At 45.2% G+C, this 24,188-nt stretch overlaps 1 protein-coding gene and 1 long non-coding RNA gene across 5 annotated transcripts; one reads left to right on the top strand and one right to left on the bottom strand.

The window, feature by feature from the left end:
- Positions 1-9,635: 9,635 nt before the first annotated feature.
- Positions 9,636-11,719, bottom strand: LOC125556110. Its single transcript, XR_007305008.1, has 2 exons — positions 11,515-11,719; positions 9,636-10,069 (listed from the first exon to the last, which is right to left on the bottom strand). It is a non-coding gene; the product is annotated as an uncharacterized LOC125556110 (long non-coding RNA).
- Positions 11,720-18,300: 6,581 nt separating this feature from the next.
- Positions 18,301-23,062, top strand: LOC125509388 (transcription initiation factor TFIID subunit 10-like). 4 transcript variants are annotated; one of them, XM_048674353.1, is made up of 7 exons: positions 18,301-18,652; positions 18,951-19,182; positions 19,255-19,319; positions 19,723-19,785; positions 19,928-19,985; positions 20,093-20,143; positions 22,780-23,062. In XM_048674353.1, the coding sequence occupies exons 1-7, from the start codon at positions 18,336-18,338 to the stop codon at positions 22,858-22,860; spliced, it is 867 nt and encodes a 288-aa protein (XP_048530310.1). In that variant the 5' UTR covers positions 18,301-18,335; the 3' UTR covers positions 22,861-23,062. The 4 variants fall into 4 exon arrangements, with proteins under 4 accessions (XP_048530310.1, XP_048530311.1, XP_048530312.1 ...); XM_048674355.1 differs by having other exon boundaries at positions 18,381-18,652; positions 18,977-19,182; XM_048674356.1 differs by having other exon boundaries at positions 18,389-18,652; positions 19,012-19,182.
- Positions 23,063-24,188: the final 1,126 nt, after the last annotated feature.

A 24,188-nucleotide genomic window follows, 5' to 3' on the forward strand; every position in this document is an offset into this window, starting at 1 on the left:
GTGGAAATTGTTTCACAACTAATACAGCCTGGAACACCATAGTGTGATGGTGTGTCCGAACATCATAACTGCACCCTATTAGATGTGATGCATACCATGATGTCTCTTATCGAATTACCACGATAGTTTATGGGTTAGGCATTAGAGACAACCACATTCACTTTAAATAGGGTACCACGTAATTCCGATGAGATGACACCGTATGAACTATGGTTTAGAGAAACCTAAGCTGTCATTTCTTAAAAGTTTGGGGCTGCAACGCTTATGTGAAAAAGTTTCAGGCCGATAAGCTCGAACCCAAAGCGGATAAATACATCTTCATAGGACACCGAAAACAGTTGGGTATACCTCCTGTCTCAGATTCGAAAGCAATAAGGGATTGTTTCTAGAATCGGGTCCTTTCTCGAGGAAAAGTTTCTCTCGAAAGAATTGAGTGAGAGGATGGTGGAGACTTGATGAGGTTATTGAACCGTCTCTTCAACTAGTGTGTGGCAGGGCACAGGAAGTTGTTCCTTTGGCACCTACACCAATTGAAGTGGAAGCTTATGATAGTGATCATGAAACTTCAGATCAAGTCACTACCAAACCTCGTGGGATGACAAGGATGCGTACTACTTCAGAGTGGTACGTGATCCTGTCTTGGAAGTCATGTTGCTAGACAACAATGAACCTACGAGCTATGGAGAAGCGATGGTGGGCCCGGATTCCGATAAATGGCTCAAGGCCATAAAATCCGAGAGAGGATCCATGTATGAAAACAAAGTGTAGACTTTGGCAGAACGGCTCGATGGTCGTAAGGCTATTGAGTGCAGATGGATTTTAAAAGGAAGACGGACAATGATGGTAAATGTCACCATTAAGAAAGCTCGACTTGTCGTTAAGATGTTTTCCGACAAGTTCAAGGAGTTGACTACGATGAGACTTTCTCACTCGTAGCGATGCTAAGAGTCTGTTGGAATTATATTAGCAACTACTGCATTATTTATGAAATCTTGCAGATAGGATGTCAAAACATTGTTTCCTCGACGTTTTTCTTGAGGAAAGGTTGTATGTGATACAACCGGAAGATTTTGTCAATCCTGAAAGATGCTGATAAGTATGCAAAGCTCCAGCAATCCTTCTAAGGACTGGAGTAAGCATCTCGGAGTTGGAATGTATGCTTTGATGATGATCAAAGATTTTGGGTTTATACAAAGTTTATGAGAAACTTGTATTTCCAAAGAAGTGAGTGGGAGCACTATAGAATTTCTGATAAGTATATGTTGTTGACATATTGTTGATCAGAAGTGACGTAGAATTTCTAGAAAGCATATAGGGTTATTTGGAAAATGTTTTTCAATGGAAAGCCTGGATTAAGCTACTTGAACATTGAGCATCAAGATCTATAAGGATAGATCAAAACGCTTAATGGTACTTTCAAATGAGCACATACCTTGACATGATCTTGAAGGTGTTCAAGATGGATCAGTCAAAGAAGGAGTTCTTTCCTGAGTTGTAAGGTACGAAGTTAAGACTTAAAGCTCGACCACGGCAGAACAGAGAGAAAGGACGAAGGTCGTCCCCTATGCTTAGACATAGGCTCCATAGTATGCTATGTTGTGTACCGCACCTGAAGTGTGCCTTGCCATGAGTCAGTCAAGGGGTACAAGAGTGATCCAAGAATGGATCACAGGACAGCGGTCAAAGTTATCCTTAGTAACTAGTGGACTAAGGAATTTTCTCGGTTATGGAGGTGATGAAGAGTTCGACGTAAAGAGTTACGACGATGCAAGCTTAACACCTATCCGGATAGCTCTGAGTAGAGATACCGGATACGTATAATGGAGCAACAATTTAGAATAACTCCAAGTAGAACAGTTATTTGAAATGGCTCCAAATAGAGCATGGTAGCTGCATCTAGGAGATGACATAAAGATTTGTAAAGCACACACGGATCTGAAAGGTTCAGACCCGTTGACTAAAACCTCTATCACAAGCAACATGATCAAACCCAGAACTCATTGAGTGTTAATCACATAGTGATGTGAACTAGATTATTGACTCTAGTAAACTCTTTGGATGATGGTTACATGGCGATGTGACCTGTGAGTGTTAATCACATGGCGATGTGAACTAGATTATTGACTCTAGTGCAAGTGGGAGACTGTTGGAAATATCCCCTAGAGGCAATAATAAATTAGTTATTATTATATTTCCTTGTTCATGATAATCGTTTATTATCCATGCTATAATTGTATTGATAGGAAACTCAGATACATGTGTGGATACATAGACAACACCATGTCCCTAGTAAGCCTCTAGTTGACTAGCTCGTTGATCAATAGATGGTTACGGTTTCCTGACCATGGACATTGGATGTCATTGATAACGGGATCACATCATTAGGAGAATGATGTGATGGACAAGACCCAATCCTAAGCCTAGCACAAAGATCGTGTAGTTCGTATGCTAAAGCTTTTCTAATGTCAAGTATCATTTCCTTAGACCATGAGATTGTGCAACTCCCGGATACCGTAGGAATGCTTTGGGTGTACCAAATGTCACAACGTAACTGGGTGACTATAAAGGTGCACTATAGGTATCTCCGAAAGTGTCTGTTGGGTTGGCACGAATCGAGACTGGGATTTGTCACTCCGTGTAAGCGGAGAGGTATCTCTGGGCCCACTCGGTAGGACATCATCATAATGTGCACAATGTGATCAAGGAGTTGATCACGGGATGATGTGTTACGGAACGAGTAAAGAGACTTGCCGGTAACGAGATTGAACAAGGTATAGGGATACAGACGATCGAATCTCGGGCAAGTACAATACCGATAGACAAAGGGAATTGTATACGGGATTGTTTAAGTCCTTGACATCATGGTTCATCCGATGAGATCATCGTGGAACATGTGGGAGCCAACATGGGTATCCAGATCCCGCTGTTGGTTATTGACCGGAGAACGTCTCGGTCATGTCTGCATGTCTCCCGAACCCGTAGGGTCTACACACTTAAGGTTCGATGACGCTAGGGTTATAAAGGAAGTTTGTATGTGGTTACCGAATGTTGTTCGGAGTCCCGGATGAGATCCCGGACGTCACGAGGAGTTCCGGAATGGTCCGGAGGTAAATATTTATATATGGGAAGTCCTGTTTTGGTCACCGGAAAAGTTTCGGGGTTTATCGGTAATGTACCGGGACCACCGGGAGGGTCCCGGGGGTCCACCAAGTGGGGCCACTAGTCCCGGGAGGCTTGCATGGGCCAAGGTGGTGAGGGACCAGCCCCCTAAGTGGGGCGGTGGCGCCTCCCACAAGGCCCAAGGCGCAGCAAAGGAGGAGAGAGGGGAAACCCTAGGCATGATGGGCCTAAGGCCCATACTCCCTGCGCCTCCCTCTCCTCCCCCCTTGTGGCCGCCACCCATAGATGGGTTTGGGGCTGCCGCCCCTCTAGGGGTGGGAACCCTAGAGGGGGCTCACCCTCCTCCCCTTCCCCTATATATATGAGGCCTAGGGGCTGCCCAATACACGAAATCCTGATCTCTGCTGTTGGTGGCAGCCCTCCCTCCTCTTTCCTCCTCATATCTCGCGGTGGCTTGGCGAAGCCCTGCAGGATTGCCACGCTCCTCCATCACCACCACGCCGTTGTGCTGCTGCTGGATGGAGTCTTCCTCAACCTCAACTCTCTCCTTGCTGGATCAAGGCGTGGGAGACATCGTCGGGCTGTACGTGTGTTGAACGCGGAGGTGCCGTCCGTTCGGCACTAGGATCTCCGGTGATTTGGATCACGACGAGTACGACTCCTTCAACCCCGTTCTCTTGAACGCTTCCGCTTAGCGATCTACAAGGGTATGTAGATGCACTCTCCTTCCCCTCGTTGCTAGTCTCTCCATAGATAGATCTTGGTGACACGTAGGAAAATTTTGAATTATTGCTACGTTCCCCAACAATAAATTGCTATTTTTTTTCCATTTTATACATCATTGCAATTTAAAAAAAATGGTTGACACTGCTTCGGAGATTCATTAGGTCTCCAATGTAATTTGACATTGTTATGATGGAATAGCTTCGTTCTCCAGTCTTCACAACTGAGTTTTGTTTTCAGTCAGTCCTATGTTACTTTAGGAGAATTCGGTAGCATACTTGCAAAGAGAATGCTTTCTCTGAACTTTGTACCTAACCAATCTGTTAGAACATAGCCCTATGTTACTTTAGGGCAATTCACAGTGTAGTATACCTACAAGTGCATGCTTTATCTGAACTTTGTAGCTGAACCGTCTGTTAGCACATAGCCCTATGTTACTTTAGGACAATTCACACAGTAATATAACTGCAAGCATAGTATTTCAGTTATTTTCCTGCGAAACATACATCAGACTTAATGCAGATCGACCAGCTAAAAGTTTATTTTTATGATATGTTTATTGCTTGGTGATTCCAGTTGAATTGAAGGTTGAGAATTGCTTTGCAGCTTGTGTGGCTGATGTACAACACTTACACTGGAAAAAAAATTAATCGGAGGTGCTTCTGTTTATTTATTCTCTAATGATCTAATCATTTAACGTGTATGCTTTTTCTTGTCAACAAGCAGGTACTTCTTTCAGCAACTACTTTCGAAGGTATGCTACTGCCATTTCATGGTACACTTTTCTTTTGAAAATTGTCTAAGGAAACCAATGCAAAAAACAATTGTGCATGAACTGATGCTAGAAATGCAAGAAAGATGTCACCGTGATCTTAAACTGTAAAGGACCCTCTTGGATGAGAGTCCAACATCTCGAGGTAAAGATTGCAACTTTGGATACTCAAAGGTGCTAATAGTTATGTTATGTATAATGGATCGCTAGAATTGACCTTTCCCTTTTATGCTCTTCAATTCATATATCATATAGGGCTATCTTGCTCTTGCTTTCCATACACTCATTTAGTAGAACATAATCATATATTTTGCTGCTTAACGACAACGACATTCATTGAACGGTCCACAACTCTGAATGGAAACTGAGTAAGGACATTGAATATTATCACAACCAATATACTTATTTGTTCTACTCTTCCGAACTTTTTTTTTGAAACGGAGACAAAAGTTTTGCCTCATCTCATTAATAAAGAAAAGGGGTAATAAGGTCTCAAGAGGGTCATTACTCCTCGACAAATGAAAAACAAAAGCCTACTCTCGCGTCATCAAATATCCCATGTGTTTTGCCCCGGCCAGAACCCAATTTCTAGACTCCGCCTTGATACGATCGACCACAACGGTCGGCATCGTTGCTTTTTTGGAACACGCTCGCATTCCTCTCGTTCCACAGCTCCCATGATACAATCATACAAGCATTATAAGAGAGGACACGGCTCTTCCGAACTGGAATACCCTAATTGCTAATAGTTTAATTTAGATGACACCTGAACCCGTGTAAGTCATGTTTGTTGTCGTGTAATTTTTTTATATACTTAAAGTTAATCATATAGGTGTAAAATAGTTGCTTCATTGAATTAAAGTTGTCTGCTTACGAGAGATACAAAACAACCCGGTTCTATGACCATGAATAATGTGGGAAGTTTCACTTTATCTGATGAAAAAATGAACATGCTTGAAAAGTAAAGATGGGTATTTTTTAGAAGGAAGATTCTATGACATGCATTTAAATTCTAAGTTGTCATACTCTGCCTTGACCTGCACAATAACACTGCTAATATATGTACTCTGCCTTGGCATCCACAATAACATTGCCTTGATGTACTATTTAGAAGGAATACACAAAATTACATTTGCTCAGAGAATAATTTTAATTGCCTTCTTAATCAATATTTTAGTGGCACAGTATGCCTAACTCCAGAAAGAATGTACCATTGTGAACGCTTATACTTGAATTTTATATTTAATCATTTTTCCTCAAAGTGCATTGAACACCCCATATATCTTTCTTCAAGTGATGGGTATCACTGGACTTCGACAATTACATTTCTGATATGGTATTTTGACTATCATTATTTGATAATTTATATATTGTTACATGTTGTAAAATGCCCATAACTGTAGTGTTGGCACTCTGCTCGCCTGTACGGTCATGCCTGGATCAGTATTGTCCGCATCCCACCATGATGTGGCTCTTCATGCCAAGGGCGGTGCGCGGCGTGGTTGGACAGGGTACAACAGGGTACAGATTCTTAACGGTGACGAAAGGACGAAGGAGAGCGTAAAGATGTTGGTGCTGGTATTCCTCGTGATGATGCAAATGACAGTATAGTGGCATCTGATGTGATTGAGTACACTTTGTAGCCGGTTAAGAGGACAAACGAAAGAGTTGGATGCAGCTGAAGCTAAACAAGTATTACCGGAGCTACCTTCACATTGTCGGGAGCCTAAATTAGAGGACCTATTCATTCATTCGTTATCTTGATTTTGTGACTGTTCAACAAGTTTCTTGGGTTATCTTTTTATGAGCAAGGTTTGGGGGTTTTGTGTCCTTTAACACAAGTTGCATTGCATTATGAAATGAATGGGTATACCTATTATTGTTTGTGTGATCAGCAGAATTTTCACAAATACTATGTACAATCTTAACAATGGATGAAAATCAGTTTTAGTTGACACAATATTTGAAGTTATGATAAAGGGTCTCTCTAGATCTTAGTCGACTGAGACTTCGTCAGATGACATCATTCAACAATAGCCCAGCCCATTTTTAATTTCTCATTTAGTCTGCTATTTTTTTAGTGTTGTTGGGCCGGCCCTACTATGCGTCTAATGCCTTTGTCTTTTTCCTGTTGCTCTGTGCTTTTCGGCGAGTGATTTTTTTGACTCTATCGAGAGTTTCTGTTTTCTGGAGATGCTGCTCGTTCTGGCACACTCGTCGGCCCAGTAGCTAGTAAGTTTGCATGATTTTCCTTCCATCCGTTTTTTGTTGTTTTTGTTTGTTTTTCTGTTTTTCCTCTTGTCTGTTAAATGTCTATTTCCTTTGAAAAATTAGTTATCGGCTCACTGTAAAAAAGAAATGGAAGCAGTTTGTTTACATTTATCATAATATTTTGGAAAGCATGCTTGTTTATTCTTAAAATTATCCATCATGTGATGGAAAAAATGTTCCTAAAAAACATCATGTATTTTAAAAAATGTTCACCATGTGTTTAGAAAAGAAAAAATAACTCAAAATACAACAAGGAAATAAAATAAGCATAAAATATAAAATATGATAAATAGTAGTAGTAGTAGTAGTAGTAGTAGTAGTAGTAGTAGTAGTAGTAGTAGTAGTAGTAGTAGTAGTAGTAACAACAACATGTAGTTATAGCCGTGGCGACACTGTGTCTAGTGAAAAGATATGCAAATGCCCTCTCCTGACAAAAACATCACTCAGTTGCAGTCGCGTTGAAGACATGCAATCCCAGTCCCCTCCGACAAAACAAAGGTCCCTAGTTGCGACCAAGTTAAAAGACATGCAGTTGCGTGCCTAGTGTGGACATGCAATTGCCCCCCTCTCTCTCTCTCGACGTCGCCCCCTCCGACAAAACAAAGGCCCCCCAATTGCGACCAAGTTAGAAGACATTAAGTTGCATGCCTAGTGTGGGACATGCAATTGGCCCTCTCTCCATACAACACAAAATGAAAGTCGAGTTACGACCAAGTTATAAGACATGCAATTGCGACCATGCTAGAAAGAAATGTAGTTGCGTGCTTGTAGTTGAGCATGCAACTGGAACTCCTCTCTCTTGACGCAGCCACCTACGACAAAACAAAGGTCCCTAGTTGGGACCAAGTTAGAAGACATGATGTTGCGTGCCTATTGTGGGACATGCAACCGACGCCTCCCCCCGTACAACAAAAATGGAAGTCGAGTTGCAAACAAAGTTATAAATACATGCAGTTGCGACCATGCTGGTAGACATGCAGTTGCGTGCCTAGTGTGGGACATGCAACTGAACCTTTCTCTCTCTCTCTCTCTCTCTCTCCCTCTCTCTCTCTCTCTCTCTCTCTCTCGACGCCGCCCCCTCCGACAAAACAAATGTCTTCCTAGTTGCGACCATGCTGGAAGACATGCAATTGCGTGTCTAGTGTGGGATATGCAACTGGCCTCCTCTCTCTCGATGCCGTCCCCTACGACAAAACAAATGTCCCCAGTTGCGACCAATTTAGAAGACATGAAGTTGTGTGTCTAGTGTGGACATGCAACTGGCCCCCCTCTCTCTCTCTCGACGTCGCTCCCTCTGACAAAACAAAGGTCCCCCAGTTGCGACCATGTTAGAAGACATGCAATTGCATGCCTAGTGTGGGACATGCAAATAGCCCCTCTCCCCGTACAAAAAAGAATGAAAGTCGAATTGCGACCAAGTTATAAGACATGCAATTCCGACCATGCTGGAAAGACATGCGGTTGCGTGCGTATAGTTGAGCATGCAACTAAGCCTCTCTCTCTCGACGCCACCCCCTTCGACAAAACAAAAGTCCCCCAGTTGCGACCAAGTTAGAAATACATGCAGTTGCGTGCCTGTTGTGGGGCATGCAACTATCCCCTCTCCCCGTACAATAAAAATGAAAGTCGAGTTGCAACCAAGTTATAAGACATGCAATTGCGATCATGCTGGAATACATGCAGTTGCGTGCCTAGTGTGAGACATGCAACTGGGCCCCTCTCTCTCGACGCCGTTCGCTCCGACAAAACAAAGGTCCCCAGTTGAGACCAAGTTAGAACGACATGTAATTACGTGCCTGTTGTGGGGCATCCAACTGACCCCTCTCGTTGTACAACAAAACTGAAAGTCGAGTTGCAACCAAGTTATAAGACATGCAATTGCGACCATACTGGAAGACATGCAGTTGCATGCCTAGTGTTGGGACATGCAACTGGCCCCCTCTTTCTCGACACCGCCCCCTCCGACAAAACAAAGGTCCCCAGTTGCAACCATGCTGAAAGACATGCAGTTGCGTGCCTAGTGTGGGACATGCAGTTGGGCCCCCCCTCTCTCGGCGCCACCCCCTGCGAGAAAACAAAGGTCCCCAAGTTGCTCTTCTCTCCTTTAATATGATCCTTGTTTTTTGAGAAAATGAGCTCCGCTGTCAGAATCAGATACAACAAACAAAATTGGTTCTTTTCTTAATCCTTGGTAAAAACAAAAAATTAAATGCAAAAGAAGGAAATAAATTGTATACAATTTGTAAAAAATAAGAAAAACCACAAAGTAGTTGTGAGATCGGGTGCTTGATTTGTGTTAGCGGGCATGGCAAAAAACGGCGGTGTTATAGTGCTCGTGTGACATTCCGACCAAGCAAATAAGACTAGTTGCAAACCATGTTGGTTAAAAAAGTCCCTTCGTAAAAAGTACTGGAAAACAAAACCCCTACGAAAAGGAAAAAAAGCATAGTAATTCTTAAACAAAACGATTGTGCAAAACAAACTCTAAACGATTGTCCAGCATTTTCTTAAAAAACCCTTTTAAAATGAACAACACGTATATGCATTGTTATTTTCGTTTCAGAACATCATCTCTCAATTGTTTCTCTCGTTTGTGGGAGCATTTTGAAAAAATAATGAAACTACAAAACACAGTAAATGCACATAAAAAAGAAGATATAAAGACAGCCTGAAACATAGATGCTTCATCATGGTCATCATGGGGGGAAAGAAAAAAAAGATTTAAAACATGGATAGAAAATACACATAGTTTTCCCATGAAAAGCATAACAAACATAGAGTGGCATTAAATATCAACACATAACGACGGTTCTTGAGATACGAGTTAACTAACGAAGAGTTTAACATAGCGTAAAAAAAGGCTCGTCGGGTCTTGACATATCATAGATGTACTGTCTTTCGTTCCCCTGGTCAAAGAGTGCCTAGCCTAGAATCTTGATCCCGAGCAAGACATCAACACCGCCGGTCATGCTCTCCTTGAAGCCAATGAGAATTGCTGAATTGACCGCAAGGCCTCTGCTAGCTGCGAACTCCTTCCACTTCTTGCTGTCCAACACAATGCGACCGTAATCAGAAGTGTCAAGTGTGGTATGGGATTTTTCTGAATTTCCCACCATCAACATAAACACCCACAACACCCTGTTCCTCAAATGGCATAGCAACAACAACTTTCTTGGGGATTTTCTGTGCGCCACAAAAAAGTTTAACAAAAAGAAAAATTAAAAAGCAATTTCAGATTAAAACTAGCAACAAAAAGTAAAACCCTTTCCAGATTTAATAGATTTTAAAAAAGGTTTAAGTTATAGTTAAACTAATAAAAACAAAATTTAAAACAAATTTCAGAACTAACAATTTCGTTAATGCAGTAAATCCCAGTTTCAGGATTGACATAGAAACAAAAGTGCACTGTTCCCCTTGACACATGACTAGATTAATTTTTGCTATCATGCTAGGAAAAGTGCACTGTTCCACTAAAGTGTTCAGAAAATAAAAAGTCATAGCATGAATTAATAAAAGTGTTGACTAGTACTTTTGCTGAATGCAAGACCAGAATATTCTCAGCTAAAAAAACCCTAAAAAAGAACAAACTTCTCTAGAAAAGTACCTACAAGCATAGAAAATGGTGGTGCTACTAGTTCTAGGAAAAAATTCTATTATAGCTACTTGGCTTTACTACTAGTTCTATAAAAAAAATCTTAACTCGATATACTCCCTCCTTTCCGGTTTATAGGGCTTATCTCAAAATTTTAGTTTTTCCATTTTATAAGGCTCAATTTGGTTGTTCCCCATCACATGTTCAGACTTCAAGGTGCATTAAATCATTGCATGCAAATGTTAAGAGAAAACTGACCAATGCATGCACTTTATGCATGCATGCATTGCAATTAATGCATTCGTAAACATAATTTTTTGAGGAAAACAAAAGCATTAATTGGGTGCTTTTGCAAACTATAAAAAATATTCCACCACTCATCATCTATCTTGGTTGGTGAGATTTTTGAATTGAGCCTTATAAACCAGAAAGGAGGGAGTAGCCTCCTAAGAAGAAACTTACAAAAAACAAATTGAAAAAATAAATAAAAAAACAAGTGCCACACAAGTAAATGGGTTGGGATTAAAAAAATCTGAGAAACGAGACGCCACATACACTGCTGGTAAAAAAATGGGTCCACTGAAAAAGATTCATCATTCTCTACTTTCCATGGGCATGATTTCAACTTCTACTGAGACACAAAAAAGATTTAGTAACAAAAAAACAAACTCCTAGTAGAAAAAAATAGTTTCAGTAACCATCCAACACCTTTGTCCATGAAAAAACATAGTTTTAGTAACTCTAGATTACTGTAATCAAACATATGTCCATGAAAAAAAACGAATCTACATTATATGGATACATGCAAACCTATATATACCACTAAAAATTCAGCATACATCTTAATACACACGAACACAAAAAATTTATAAAATTTAATAAAAAAAGAGCTACACACTGGGGGCCAATTCTCTTACTTGAAACTACTAAACCAATAGTACTTGATAGAAAACAAAAAAACCTGGAACCCATACAAGCCCAATCAGATCTATGATGTGCCATGAAAAAAAAGCAAGTAAGCTTGTGGATGACTCACCTGGCTAGCAGCATCGGCCATCCCTGCAGGAGCGCTCGGATCTGTCCGTCAGGGGACAACTGCAGGAGCAACGAGCACTTCTTTGGATTTGGGGAGAGGGAGAATGGAGAGAGATGAAATGACTGCAGTTAACTGACCCCTCCCCTCCTCATATTTACCACGGTGGCATCTTCCCCTTCCCCTCTTAATTACCACGGTGCCTGCTTCCCTTCCCAACCAGCGGCCCGATAAAAAAAACAAGTTAAAACAAACAAACAAAAAAGCCCGCCCCGCACAAACACTCACGCGCGGCCACGCTGCGACAAACAAAATGAAACGGGCCGGCCCGCGCCTTACACGGGCCAAAAAGAGGGACAAAGCGCCCCAACGCGAATCTTCCCGCGAACATAGATCGGACGACTGAGACTCGTCGATTGATTTTTAGCAGATCCGTATGATAAAACTGTACAACATCCCATGTATTTTTACATTTACTTTCTTCATTGCCAAATATTTATCTTTATAGGCATTTCAAATGGATACAACATACGGATGCATGTAGACATATTTAGAGTATAGATTCACTCATTTTGCTCTGTATGTAGTCATTTGTTAAAATATCTAGAAAGGCAAATATTTAGAAACGAAGGGAGTATATGTAACACCCCGGATGTAACTTTCCCAATTTGTATTCCAACTCTTGCCGTTTCCGCCGTTAAGTTATATTTATTTCCTCGGATTCGGGTCTTTGTCTCCGTGTGTTGTTGTCGTTGTCATGCATTTCATATCATGTCATCATGTGCATTGCATTTGCATACGTGTTCATCTCATGCATTCGAGCATTTTCTCCGTTGTCCGTTTTGCATTCCGGCGCTCCGTTCTACTCCGGTGGTCATTTCTAGCTTTCTTTCGTGTGTGGGGATTAAACATTGCCGGATTGGGCCGAGACTTGCCAAGCGACCTTGGTTTACTACCGGTAGACCGCCTGTCAAGTTTCGTATAATTTGGACTTCGTTTGATACTCCAACGGTTAACCGAGGGACCGAAAAGGCCTCGTGTGTGTCGCAGCCCAACACCCCTCCATTTTGGCCCAAAACCCACCAAACTCTGCTCCATGTCCTAAAGCGTTCGATCACGATCGCGTGGCCGAAAACCGCACCTCATTTGGACTCTCCTAACTCCCCCTATGCCTATATATACACCCCCCATTCCAAATTCGCGGATCCTCTTCCCCCTAACCCTAAAAATCCAGATCCGCCGCCCCCCGCGCCCAGTCAGATACCGCCACGTGGCATCTCTGCCGCCACCCGCCGCCGCGGCCCGGCGAGCCCGCAGCGGGCCCGCCCGGCCCATCGCCGCCCGCGCCTCCCCGCATGTCGCCCCGTCGCCTGGATCTCGCCCCGCCGCCCCGGGAGCTCGACGCCGACGCCGCCACCTCGCCGGCCGGCCTCTTCTCCGGCAGATCCCGACGCCGCCCGGCCGCCCCTGCCGCCGCATCGCCCGCGGCCGCGCCGCCCTTCCCTCACGCCGCCGCCCAGAGGCGCCGCGGCCGAGCCCCCGCCTTCGCCGGCCGCCTCGTCGCGGGTGGGAGGCCCGGCCGCTCCGCCTGCGCCCGCCGCCGCCGTCAGCTACAGTGCCGCCGCCGCTTCGGGAACCGCGCCCCGATCTGGACCTGAGAAGAGACTAGGGTTGACCCCTCTTTTTTTTACTAAGTCCCTAAATTTTTACTTCATATGCTCCTGTTTAAGGCCCCGTAACTTTGCATCCGTAGCTCCGATTTGGGCATATAGCATATTAAAATGTTCATCTCAGAGAGGACATCATTTCATTCCATTGCATCATTTTAATTTGAGCTCATCTTGATGCCCGAAATGCTATTAGAAGAGGGCTACTTGAGATAATTGCCAGATCTGTTACTCCATTTAGCACTTTTGTCATTTTTGCCATGATTAATGTGTGCATACTATGCCCGTGACTTCTTCATATGTTTTGTTAAGGGTTTTGTCATCTATCCAGAGGTGCAACCCATGTATTTTTAGGATGTGTGTGGTGACTTGTGCAAGCTTGCAAAGAGGTGCACTTGCTAATTCTGTTTTCATGGACTTAGTGATTTCACCAAGTCCTGGGATTGTTTATCTCACGATGCCATATGTTCATGTTGTTTCCTAGTGATCCGTGCCCCTTTTGAGAATGATCAGTAAGGGAGTTTTGTTAATATTGTAGTGCTCTATTCATCCATGTCTTTGTTTGCAATTATGGAGCACCCTAGCTTGAGTCAATCGAGCTCTACTTTTGCTTCGTTGTGAATCTGGGCAGATTGTCAACTTGTTTGCGATTTTGCCGATGTTATTGTAGTTGAACAGTGCATGCTATGCTATTGTTCTTGCCATTTCTAGCTTGTATTTTGTGCCTTCTTGATGGATGTATGCTTGTCTTGCCATGACTTGCACCATGGTGAGTGCATCGAGCTCGTAAACATGCCTTCGTGAGTTATGTTTCAGCATGTCCCAGTTTTCACTAAGTCTGAAAATTGATTATGTTTTTGCTATGTTCGTGTGCTTGTTAGTATATTTTGTGATCCCTTTTGGCTCAAGGTCACTAGGGACCTTTTGTTAAGCTTGTTGAGTAGCTCCTTGCTATGTCTTTCTTTGTCATGTTCAGGTCCTGTAGCATATTGTTTTGTTGGTCCGAAGAGGGCTATATGATCTGAAATTTCAGACAAGTGTTAATTTCATTAAGTCTGAGATCTGTTTTACCATTTGCGTTTTTGCCATACTTGTTTGAACCTCCTAATGGATGATTTGGCCGTATCTCAGTGCTAGACTTTTGTTAAGCATCTTGTGTGCATCCCTGCCATGTATTTTGTTGTCATGTTTGGGTGCTGTAGCATGCTCATCTCATTGCATTTAGATGCCTACTTGCTGTAAATTGCAGACCGGTGTCATTTTTGAAACGCTTGCCATTTCCAAACCGTAACTCCGATTCCGGCGTTCTTTATATCGTTTTCAAGCGATTTCATCTCATCTTTCCAGTGGCACCCTTGGAATTCCAAGTTGAGGCCAGGTTCATGCATTTCCTGTCATATCTTGTATTTTGCATCCCGCATCGCATCCCGCATAGCATATCATCTTTGCATCTTGTTGTTCGAGTTTGCACGTGGTTGATTGTATCCTTGTTGCTTGTTTGTCTTGTTTGGGTAGAGCCAGGAGACGAGTTCGCTAACGAGGAGCCCGTTGAGTTTGCTTTTGAGGATCCAGTCAACTCTGACAACTGTGCAGGCAAGATGATCATACCCTCGAAATCACTACTATCTTTGCTATGCTAGTTTGCTCGCTCTTTTGCTATGCCATTGCTACGATGCCTACCACTTGCTTGCTAGCCTCCTAAATTGCCATGTCAAACCTCTAACCCACCATTGTTCTAGCAAACCGTTGATTGGCTATGTTACCGCTTTGCTCAGCCACTCTTATAGCGTTGCTAGTTGCATGTGAAGATTGGAGGCCGTTCCTTGTTGGAACATCTTTTATTTACTTGTTGGGATATCATTATATTGCCATGTTATCTTAATGCATCTATATACTTGGTAAAGGGTGGAAGGCTCGGCCTCTCGCCTAGTGTTTTGTTCCACTCTTGCCGCCCTAGTTTCCGTCATATCGGTGTTATGTTCCCGGATTTTGCGTTCCTTACGCGGTTGGGTTATAATGAGAACCCCTTGATAGTTCGCCTTGATTAAAGCTTTTCCAGCAATGCCCAACCTTGGCTTTACCATTTGCCACTTAGCCTTTTCTTTTCCTTGGGTTCTGCAGACTCAAGGGTCATCTTATTTTAACCCCCCCGGGCCAGTGCTCCTCTGAGTGTTGGTCCACCTGTCAGCTGTCGGTGGCCACCAGGGGCAACTCTGGGCTGGCCTACCCGTACCTAAAACAATCTGAGTGTGCCCTGAGAAAGAGATATGTGCAGCTCCTATCGGGATTTGTCGGCACATTCGGGCGGTGTTGCTGGTCTTGTTTTAACCTGTCGAAGTGTCTTGAGTTACCGAGATACCGAGTCTGATCGGAACGTCTTGGGAGGAGGTCTATTCCTTCGTTGACCGTGAGAGCTTGTCATGGGTTAAGTTGGGACTCCCCTGCAGGGATTTGAACTTTCGAAAGCCGTGCCCGCGGTTATGGGCAGATGGGAATTTGTTAATGTCCGGTTGTAGATAACTTGAACCTTAACTTAATTAAAATGAATCAACTGAGTGTGTTGCCGTGATGGCCTCTTCCCGGCGGAGTCCGGGAAGTGGACACGGTGTTGGAGTAATGTTTGCGCAGGTTGCTCTTTAGTTTCTCGCTCGCACTTTGCCTCCTCTTCTCGCTCTCCTTTGCGAATAAGTTAGCCACCATACTTGCTAGTCGCTTGCTGCATCTCCACTCATATTTTACCTTGCCATACCTATAAGCTCAAATAGTCTTGATCGCGAGGGTGCGAGATTGCTGAGTCCCTGTGGCTCACAGATTACCATTACACCAGATGCAGGGCCTGATGATTCCGCTCCAGGAGACGCGTATGAGCTCAAGTGGGAGTTCGACGAAGACTCTCAACGATACTATGTTTCCTTTCCCGATGATCAGTAGTGGTGCCCAGTTGGGGGTGATTGGGACCATGTCGCATGCTGGGTTCTCTTTTATTTTGGCGCCGTAGTCGGGCCATGAGTGTTTGGATGTTGTAATGTTATTTATGTACTTGATTGATGTGGCGAGTGTAAGCCAACTATGTTATCTCTCTTTTATGATCATATTACATGGGATGTTGTGAAGATAGCCTAACTTGCGACATATGCCTTCAATACGATTATGTCTCTAAGTCGTGCCTCGACACGTGGGAGCTATAGTCGCATCGAGGGTGTGACAGTATATTACTTAAAAAGTGCATTACAGTGCACACTTACTAGTGACCTAAAAGACAATAGTCAGGGCATCTCCAGCCGCGCCCCAAGAAGGCCTTCCCAAGCGTTTTTTTCACGCCGGCGCCAAAAAACGGCCCAGTCGCGTCTCCAGGAGCCCGATTTTCGCCGGTCTGGGCGGAAAACAGCGTCGGCGGACTCAGGCCGAACCCGGCGCGCTGGGGGCGTCCGGGGCTGCCAGGGCGAACTGTTTTAGCGCGAAACAGCCGCGGGCCCGCCACGTACGGCGCCTCGTCTTCCCCCAACGGCCTCGGTTCCCGCGAGGAATCAATGGCAAGGCTGCCGCCGGTCAGCCTTGCCATTGATTCCTTCACGGGCGGCACGTCATGGGATGACGCGCCGACGCCTCCCCTCCCTCGCACGCGTACACACGGGTGTGGCGCGGCTATATAGCCGGTGGCCTGCACTCGCTTGTGCCCACACCAGCCCCGCCCCTCGCCGCCGCCCAGCTCCTCCCTCTTCCTACCTCTCCCGAACGCCGCCGCCCAGCCCCTCCCTCTATCTCTCTACCTCTCCCGAGCCCGTCACCATGGCGGAACGCTACCCCGGAGACGAGGCGGCGGCCAACGGCTTCGGCCGCCGTTCGCTCCGCGAACAGGAGTCCTGGCTCCTGTTCCAGGCGAACATCCTGGCATCGCCGGACATGCGCGCCGGGCCGACGGGGTGGAGGCTCAGCGCCGGGGGAGTGCCCATTCCCCCGTTGCCCGACGCCGTGGCGAAGCCGAAGTACTTCGCCGAGGAAGTCGAGGTCGTGCGCGCCTCACTCACTGACGCCCAACTCTTCCTCCCCCAGTACGCCGCCGACAACCACGCGGCTTGGGCGGCGTATTTCGAGCGCCGCCAGCAGCAGCGCTTGGCGTCCACCAACGGCGCGCCGGTAGTCGGCGGCCGGCAGAACAGCGAGGGGCACCACCTGTGGTGGGGCGTCCCTGGCCGCACACTCGAGGGCGTGCTGACGTACCTCGAGGGCGGCAACGACCCGCCGTTGGCGTACCCGGCGAGGATGGCCGCCCCGGCGCAGCACCGACGCGCCGGGCCATGGGCGCCAAGGAGGTTCGGGTCCTCCTCCTCTTCTTCCTCCTCCCGATCTTGATCGCACTCCTCCGGCACTCCGGCCCTGCTCGGCGTCAAGGCCGAGCCCGCGGCGGAGATGCCGCTCGGCCGGCGCACTCGCAGCGTCGGCATCGTCATCAACGAGGGCGGCCGGCGCGCCTACTCGTCGGCTCCTCCTCCGCGCTTCCTTAAGCCAAAGACGGAGCCGGGGCTCGCGCCGGTGAAGACGGAGCCGGGGCTCGCGCCGGTGAAGGAGCCGTCCGCGCCGGTGACGACGGAGCTCGACGACGACGACGCGGCCCTGGAATGGGCGCGCAGGGACTCCATAGCGATGGAGAAGAAGCGCCTGGAGAAGGCGAAGGAGCGCCAGCGCGCCGCCCTGCTTCACTTCGCGGAGCATCGACGCGGCCGTGATGAAGGCGGAGTCGTCGTCATCTGCGACAGCGACGATGACGACGACGATGCGCCGCCACCAGTCCGCCATGGCAACGCCGGGCAGGGGTTCAGCAGGGGCGCCCGCGTCAAGGAGGAGAAGGTCGACGACGACGATGGCGGCGACTTCAGCCAGTTTTTCCTTTATATTAGTTTATGTATATGTGCTATGTAATAAAAATTCGCAAACTTCGTCAAAATGTGCCGAAATTTATCGTGTTTAGCCGAAATTTATCATGTTTGGCCGAAATTTATCGTGTTTAACCCGAATTTCGCCGAACTTTTTTTATTTTTAAATATGCCTAGGGCGGCCCTGGGACCGGCAGCTGGGGACCAACTCACCCATGCCCAATTTTTACGCCGGCTCATCCCAAGCTGCGATTTTAGGCGCTCCCGGGGCCAACGGCTGGAGATGCCCTCGTTCCTGCATAGGCCGAGAAAAAACTCACCGCAGCTAGCCCCTACCGCCGAGACACATCGAGCCAGCCGCTCGCTTCCCATCCCGACCTCCCGTCTCCCCGCTCGCCGGACGCCCAGAGCCGCAGCCTCTCCGTCCCGCCCGCTCGGCGTTTGGGGCTCGGCAGCAGCCGCGCCACCGCAACTGTGCGGGCCGTGCCCCTGCCTCTGGCCGCCAGGCGCCCCTGCAAGCCGGCGCACGCCGCCCACTCCGCACACCGGCTCTCGGCCGGCAGGCAGCAGGAAGCCAGCAACCATCCTTATTGATTTGAGGTACCAGTTCAGCTCGTCCACTGCCCATTCGGCCATTCCCCAATTTTGGATTTAGGGTTTGCTCTTCCCTGTGCTACCCACCATCCAGTACGTAATTTGTGTTCAGTTATGTCATTGTATGAATTTATGATTGATAGAAAGTAAATTAGTTAGAACGTTTATAAGCCTTCTTTGGTGCAAAACCGAGACTCAATTGAGAATTTTAGTATGCTTGTAAGACCATATTGATCTATTTCTATGTGGTATTGGTAGTTAGTTACAACGTCCACATGTCATATTTATTGTCAATGTTTTTTAGGAAAATCCCCTGTTTTCAAATTCTAGATCTGCCACTGTCGTCACTCCTCTCCACCACTCAGACCCAGCATAGCAGCAAGGAAGCGGACGGGAGGATGATGGGAAGCAACAACCCCGGCGGCGCAGGCGGAGGGATGGCTCCGGGCATGGGAGCGGGCAGCAGCGACGGGCGGCACGATGACGAGGCCGTACTCACTGAGTTCCTCTCCTCCCTCATGGACTACAACCCCATGGTACGCCGCCGCTGCCTGCCCTAATCCCCTTTTGTTATGCTGAGTTCCGTGTTTGACTCGGTGGCGTGGCAGATTCCGGACGAGCTCGTGGAGCACTACCTCGGCCGCAGCGGCTTCCACTGCCCTGACCTACGCCTGTGAGTATTCCTTACACCTCCAATTCCTCTCCCGAGAAGACTTCATGTCTGAATCGGTAGTTACGCTGAGACCCCCTTTGTTTGGGTGCTCTGTGGTGGTTTGCTTTATTTATAACATGTTTGGGTACCATGCTGAATCAGTTGTGGGTTCATGTTTGGGTGCTCTGTGGCGGTTTGCTTTATTTATAAAGCGGGGCGAAAGCCTTTTTCGGTAATCTCAAACTGAAGTTTGCTAAGCATAGTGATATATGGAGCCACATAGAGGATTTTTAGCACGTTGTTGTTTTAGTCTGAAAGAAATTGCTAAGCATAGTCTGAGAGAAATCTTCAACTCAGGTGATTATTTGTCCACATGAATGACATGTTTTTTTTTTGTTTTCTTTCCTAATTTTGTGGTATGCAGTACAAGGTTGGTTGCTGTAGCTACTCAAAAGTTCATTTCAGACGTCGCAAGTGACTCCCTTCAGTACGTGAACCCACAACTGCACTAGTTTGTTTTTTCACCTCAATGCAATTCGTCTATTGGTGTCAGCATGACATAACATATAGCAATTGTAGTATATCTTTCACACCAATTTGATATTGCACTATCCTTTCCCTTGAATTAGGCATTGCAAAGCCAGGGTTGCAGCACCTATCAAAGACAACAAGAGCAAACAACCGAAGGTGAATTTACTTCTTAATTAAAAATTCCATGTTACTTCTACCATGAAACCTGGCATGCCATTCTTACTTCTTATGGCTTACTGATGACATGCTTTATTGTACTTCAGGATAGACGTCTTGTATTGACAATGGATGATCTTTCAAAAGCCCTGTGTGAGGTAAACCATTTTTCTATTACATCTGAGTTTTTGTTTTTTTTTTAATATATGAAACAGCACACCATTTACTTCTTTATTTCTCATGTTTGAAGCCCACATTATTTTGTTTGAACGCAGAATAACACTCAGCCAGTTACATTCTTAGTTGAATCCCTGCACTGATAAATCCGTTGAAAGGCTTTAGTTGATCCTTGTAGACCAAGCGGATTGCTTGATGCGGGTTTTTTCTAAGAGGCAAAACCAAATTCATATGGATTCAGTTTTACATGTGCCAAGCTTCTCACAGCTCACCAAAGTTCATACTAACAAACTGACCAATCGGTGGCAGCTAGGAACATCTTACCAGCATACCAGTACAAAGGCACCTTACATGAAATCAGCATTTAAGCTCCTGACACTTACATGTCTAATTGACAAACGATTTCCTACAGTTTTGCCTTCTAACCATGTTTTGGAGGCCATACTGGTGGCAGCTCCTTAACATTGAGTTATAGGGTCTGTATATGTAGAAAGAACGAACCACACAGACATCTACTATTATGGATATTGCACATGCTCCAAAGCAGCCAAAGCATACAAGGGTATGAAGAGATAACAATAAATATATATATCATGTTCTCTGTCCTGAACAGATGGACTCAATTGTTTATTTCCGCCCTAATTAGAAAAGCAGTTAAAAGAAAGGGAATCTGAGTGATACTACAAAGGTTTAAATCATGTTCATCTCCCAAGTAACACGGGGAATGGCGCAATCACTAAAGATGACATGAGCAGAAAAAGCAGTCTACACATGTCTAATCTAACCACCATTTTCTTATCATCTTTAGTGAGAATGCTCATGCTTATGAAAACCCGCCAAACCATTATTTTCAAGCAATTGCTCATTTGTCGGACGAAGTTGCAAACTTAAAATGGTATTATCCAATTTTCTACAAGCATATATTCGCCAAAGTATATCTTCTGTGCACACCTTCGTGGGTTGCTAGTTCTTTGGTAATCAAGTTCTAGTTATGTTCAGTTGCATGCAAGTAGTCAGGTAATCTTCAGGTTATCAATATACCTTCAACCCAAACCTCACATAACAGGGCATTCTGCTCATGCCTGCTCAAGATGTTAGACATGGAAATATCTTCCAGCCACTTGTCAGACATCCTCCTGAAAATTTTAGCTTGATATTAAAAACTCTAATTTCCACCAGACATGCTGTTGCAAGTGCAACATGCCTCTGATTGGAGAAATTCATTGTTATTCTCTCTCTCAACAACGCCTGCTGCCAGCAGCTCATCATTGTTAGTGAATGCTACCAAGCATTTAGGCTCTTAAAATCTTTATCCTGTTTCGGCTTAGCTGACCCACTAGTCCACAAACAGCACCCTAGTCTGGTGATCTGATACATTTTAAAGAAAAGGCATTTATGACTCGCAAATACTAAAATACCATACCGATACAGGTCATCAATATACTCATACTTTGTCACAAACATGACCTGTTTAGGCTAAAACCCCAGTTATTTGGTGGTTATCACTGACGCATACCATGCTAAAATCCACCGCATTCATGTATCATATGTTTGCAACTGTTGTCTGTACAAAGAACAAGGTGGTGCACCAGCCTGTGCTACTGAGAAATGTGCACCACAGAGCACTGTTCTAAAAGATGTCCGACTAGTGGAACACACTCTCACCTCACATGTTCAGCCTACGTAGGTAGCCGACTAGTAGGTGAGGAGACTCTAGCCTCTAGGTGCCACCCCAACCCCCACCGAGTGCCTAACACCTTTAGGCCTCATTTGATTGCACGGGATCCCTCCGGGATCCCAGACTTTATCCCTGGGCACAAAAAAACCCACGAGACACATTAACCCTGGAAATCTATATGGCCATCTGGTGGCCAACTAGATGGGGTTTTCCCCGGCCCAGTCCGCGTCATATCCCAGGGAAGATTCCCACGTCTCGGTACATCCGGCAAAAATTCCTCGTCTTTTGCCCGAGTCGGACGCCTCTACCTTCCCTTCCACATGAGTCTGCTTAGTTTCCCTCTCTCTAGTGCCGCCGCCGCCGCTGCTGTTCTGTGTACATGTGTCTGCTTCTCTCTTAATTGACCTCCACCACGTCTTCAGTGTTGTTCCACGGGAGGGTTCCACTTCCGATGTCTTCCCCGACAAATTTTCCGTGATGAGGTGTTCCAGATCCGGCGATGAACCAGAGAATGTGAGGGAGGTTTCGCCAGAGCAGCAACAATGCAGTAGACTACAACGAGCTCGAACATGGCGACGGCGAGCCGCGCCATCTTGTTGGAGATGCTGAAGCAGGCTCCTCGCATGCTGACGCTTTGCCAGTTGTTGAGGGCGAGCTGCCCCAGTTCATGGCACCTTCTCTTTTTTTCTTAATTTTTTTGGCGAAGTATTCGCTGTAGTACGGAGTAGGGGTCTCCCCCCTCTGCCAAACGATGACAGGGAATGGATCTTCGATGTGGTTTTCTCCCCCTAGGTTATTGAATGACCAGAAAAAATCTCACCCGCACTTTGTTTGCCCTGGGTGTTATTTCCCCAACGACCAAGCCTAGAGTTTCTGTGTACGTGCGAGCATATGCTTCATTTTCTTTTGATTTTATGCTTTTGTACAAATTTCTTGCAGCATGGTGTTAACCTGAAACATCCGGAGTATTTTGCGGACAGCCCATCAGCAGGGATGGGCCCTTCAACAAGAGAGGAGTAGAATCAATCACTTCCCGTACCAGGACATGCCCTTACAACTTTATGTACCGTTGCAGCCATCGTGTATTATGGACCAGCAGTGTGTGGTTGCCACCATTTTGATGCGTATGTATAGTATTGCTGATCATATTCTCCAAGTCACCACCTATGTTGGATTTGATTGCATCTTGAAACTGTCGATTACATGAAATTGGCTTTGTGTAGCAGGTAAGTTTGATTCCTGATGGTTGGCTAGTATGGCACCCATGGAAACTGGAGATCAGATAGACCTAGCTTGTCTTCAGCATCTAATTGCAAGAACATAAGTCAAAATTGCATACTGTGTCCTATAAAAGAAGTCATATTCAGGATGCCATCTGAATTTCGAGATACAACGCTCCATGAAAAGCATCAATAAAATATGGCAACACACTGAAAGGAACAAGGCATATTTTGTTGTTGACTTCTTATCCAGAAGCAACTATTGCATCAACTGTCACCTCCATATTGCCATGACAAAGACTGTCTAATTGTAAAACAAATTGCGTGCGTTTAAATGAAAATTATCGCTGCAAGGATACAATCCAAGCACCGGCTCTTTTGGAGGGTTTCCAAGTTTATATAGTTCTTATTCATCAATCATTGAATGATTGATTAGTGTGTACTTGTCATGGCTAAGCTATTGGACGTACACTTGATTTGTCAGTTTGTCCATACAACAGCACCTCCAACACTTCAAAGGTCGCCTCATACTTCTATCAATCGTTCATACATGGTTGACCTTGAGTTGTTAATTCGTCAAGCAGGAAGCAAATTTCTTACTGTTTCAACAAGTAAAATTATCTTATTCATATATTCAGAAAAAATAGTACTAGTGTTTTCAGTGCAGCTGGATTTTTGAAAGCGACCAGCCCTAATATCATAATTAGGCCACCAGCCAACTATCATGCATTATTACAAAGCCAACATATTTTATATGCTGGTCACGCCCCGGTTTCATTTACAATTTCTACTGAATCAAGTCATTGATGTTATCGCTTGTGTGGACTTAAAAAAGTAGATAAATTCTTGACTTAATCACGGGTATTTCTGCATTGATGATACAGAGGAGACTTAACAAAAGATGGCCGGCGCAATGATATCATTTAAGACATCAATAACATGGTAACTTACGTGTACTATATAAGGTATTATAATTGTTTGAATACAAAACAAATTCACTAATCACGTCATGATTTGACAGAACAAAACAAAAGGAGCCATGTCATGTTTTGTAGCTTTGCGAGGTCAGAAGGAAAAAAGATCAGTTGGTTTAACCTCAAGTGTCATGTCGGAATGAGTTAAAACACT

Source organism: Triticum urartu, chromosome 5 (genome assembly GCF_003073215.2).
Source record: "Triticum urartu cultivar G1812 chromosome 5, Tu2.1, whole genome shotgun sequence".
In the NCBI taxonomy this organism is placed as follows: domain Eukaryota; kingdom Viridiplantae; phylum Streptophyta; class Magnoliopsida; order Poales; family Poaceae; genus Triticum; species Triticum urartu.

Coding starts and splice junctions, on each gene's coding strand:
- LOC125509388 (XM_048674353.1), top strand. CDS start 18,336: ATGCCCTCGTTCCTGCATAGGCCGAGAAAAAACTCACCGCAGCTAGCC. Junction 18,653..18,950: donor ACCATCCTTATTGATTTGAG/GTACCAGTTCAG, acceptor AATGTTTTTTAG/GAAAATCCCCTGTTTTCAAA. Junction 19,320..19,722: donor CACTGCCCTGACCTACGCCT/GTGAGTATTCCT, acceptor TGTGGTATGCAG/TACAAGGTTGGTTGCTGTAG.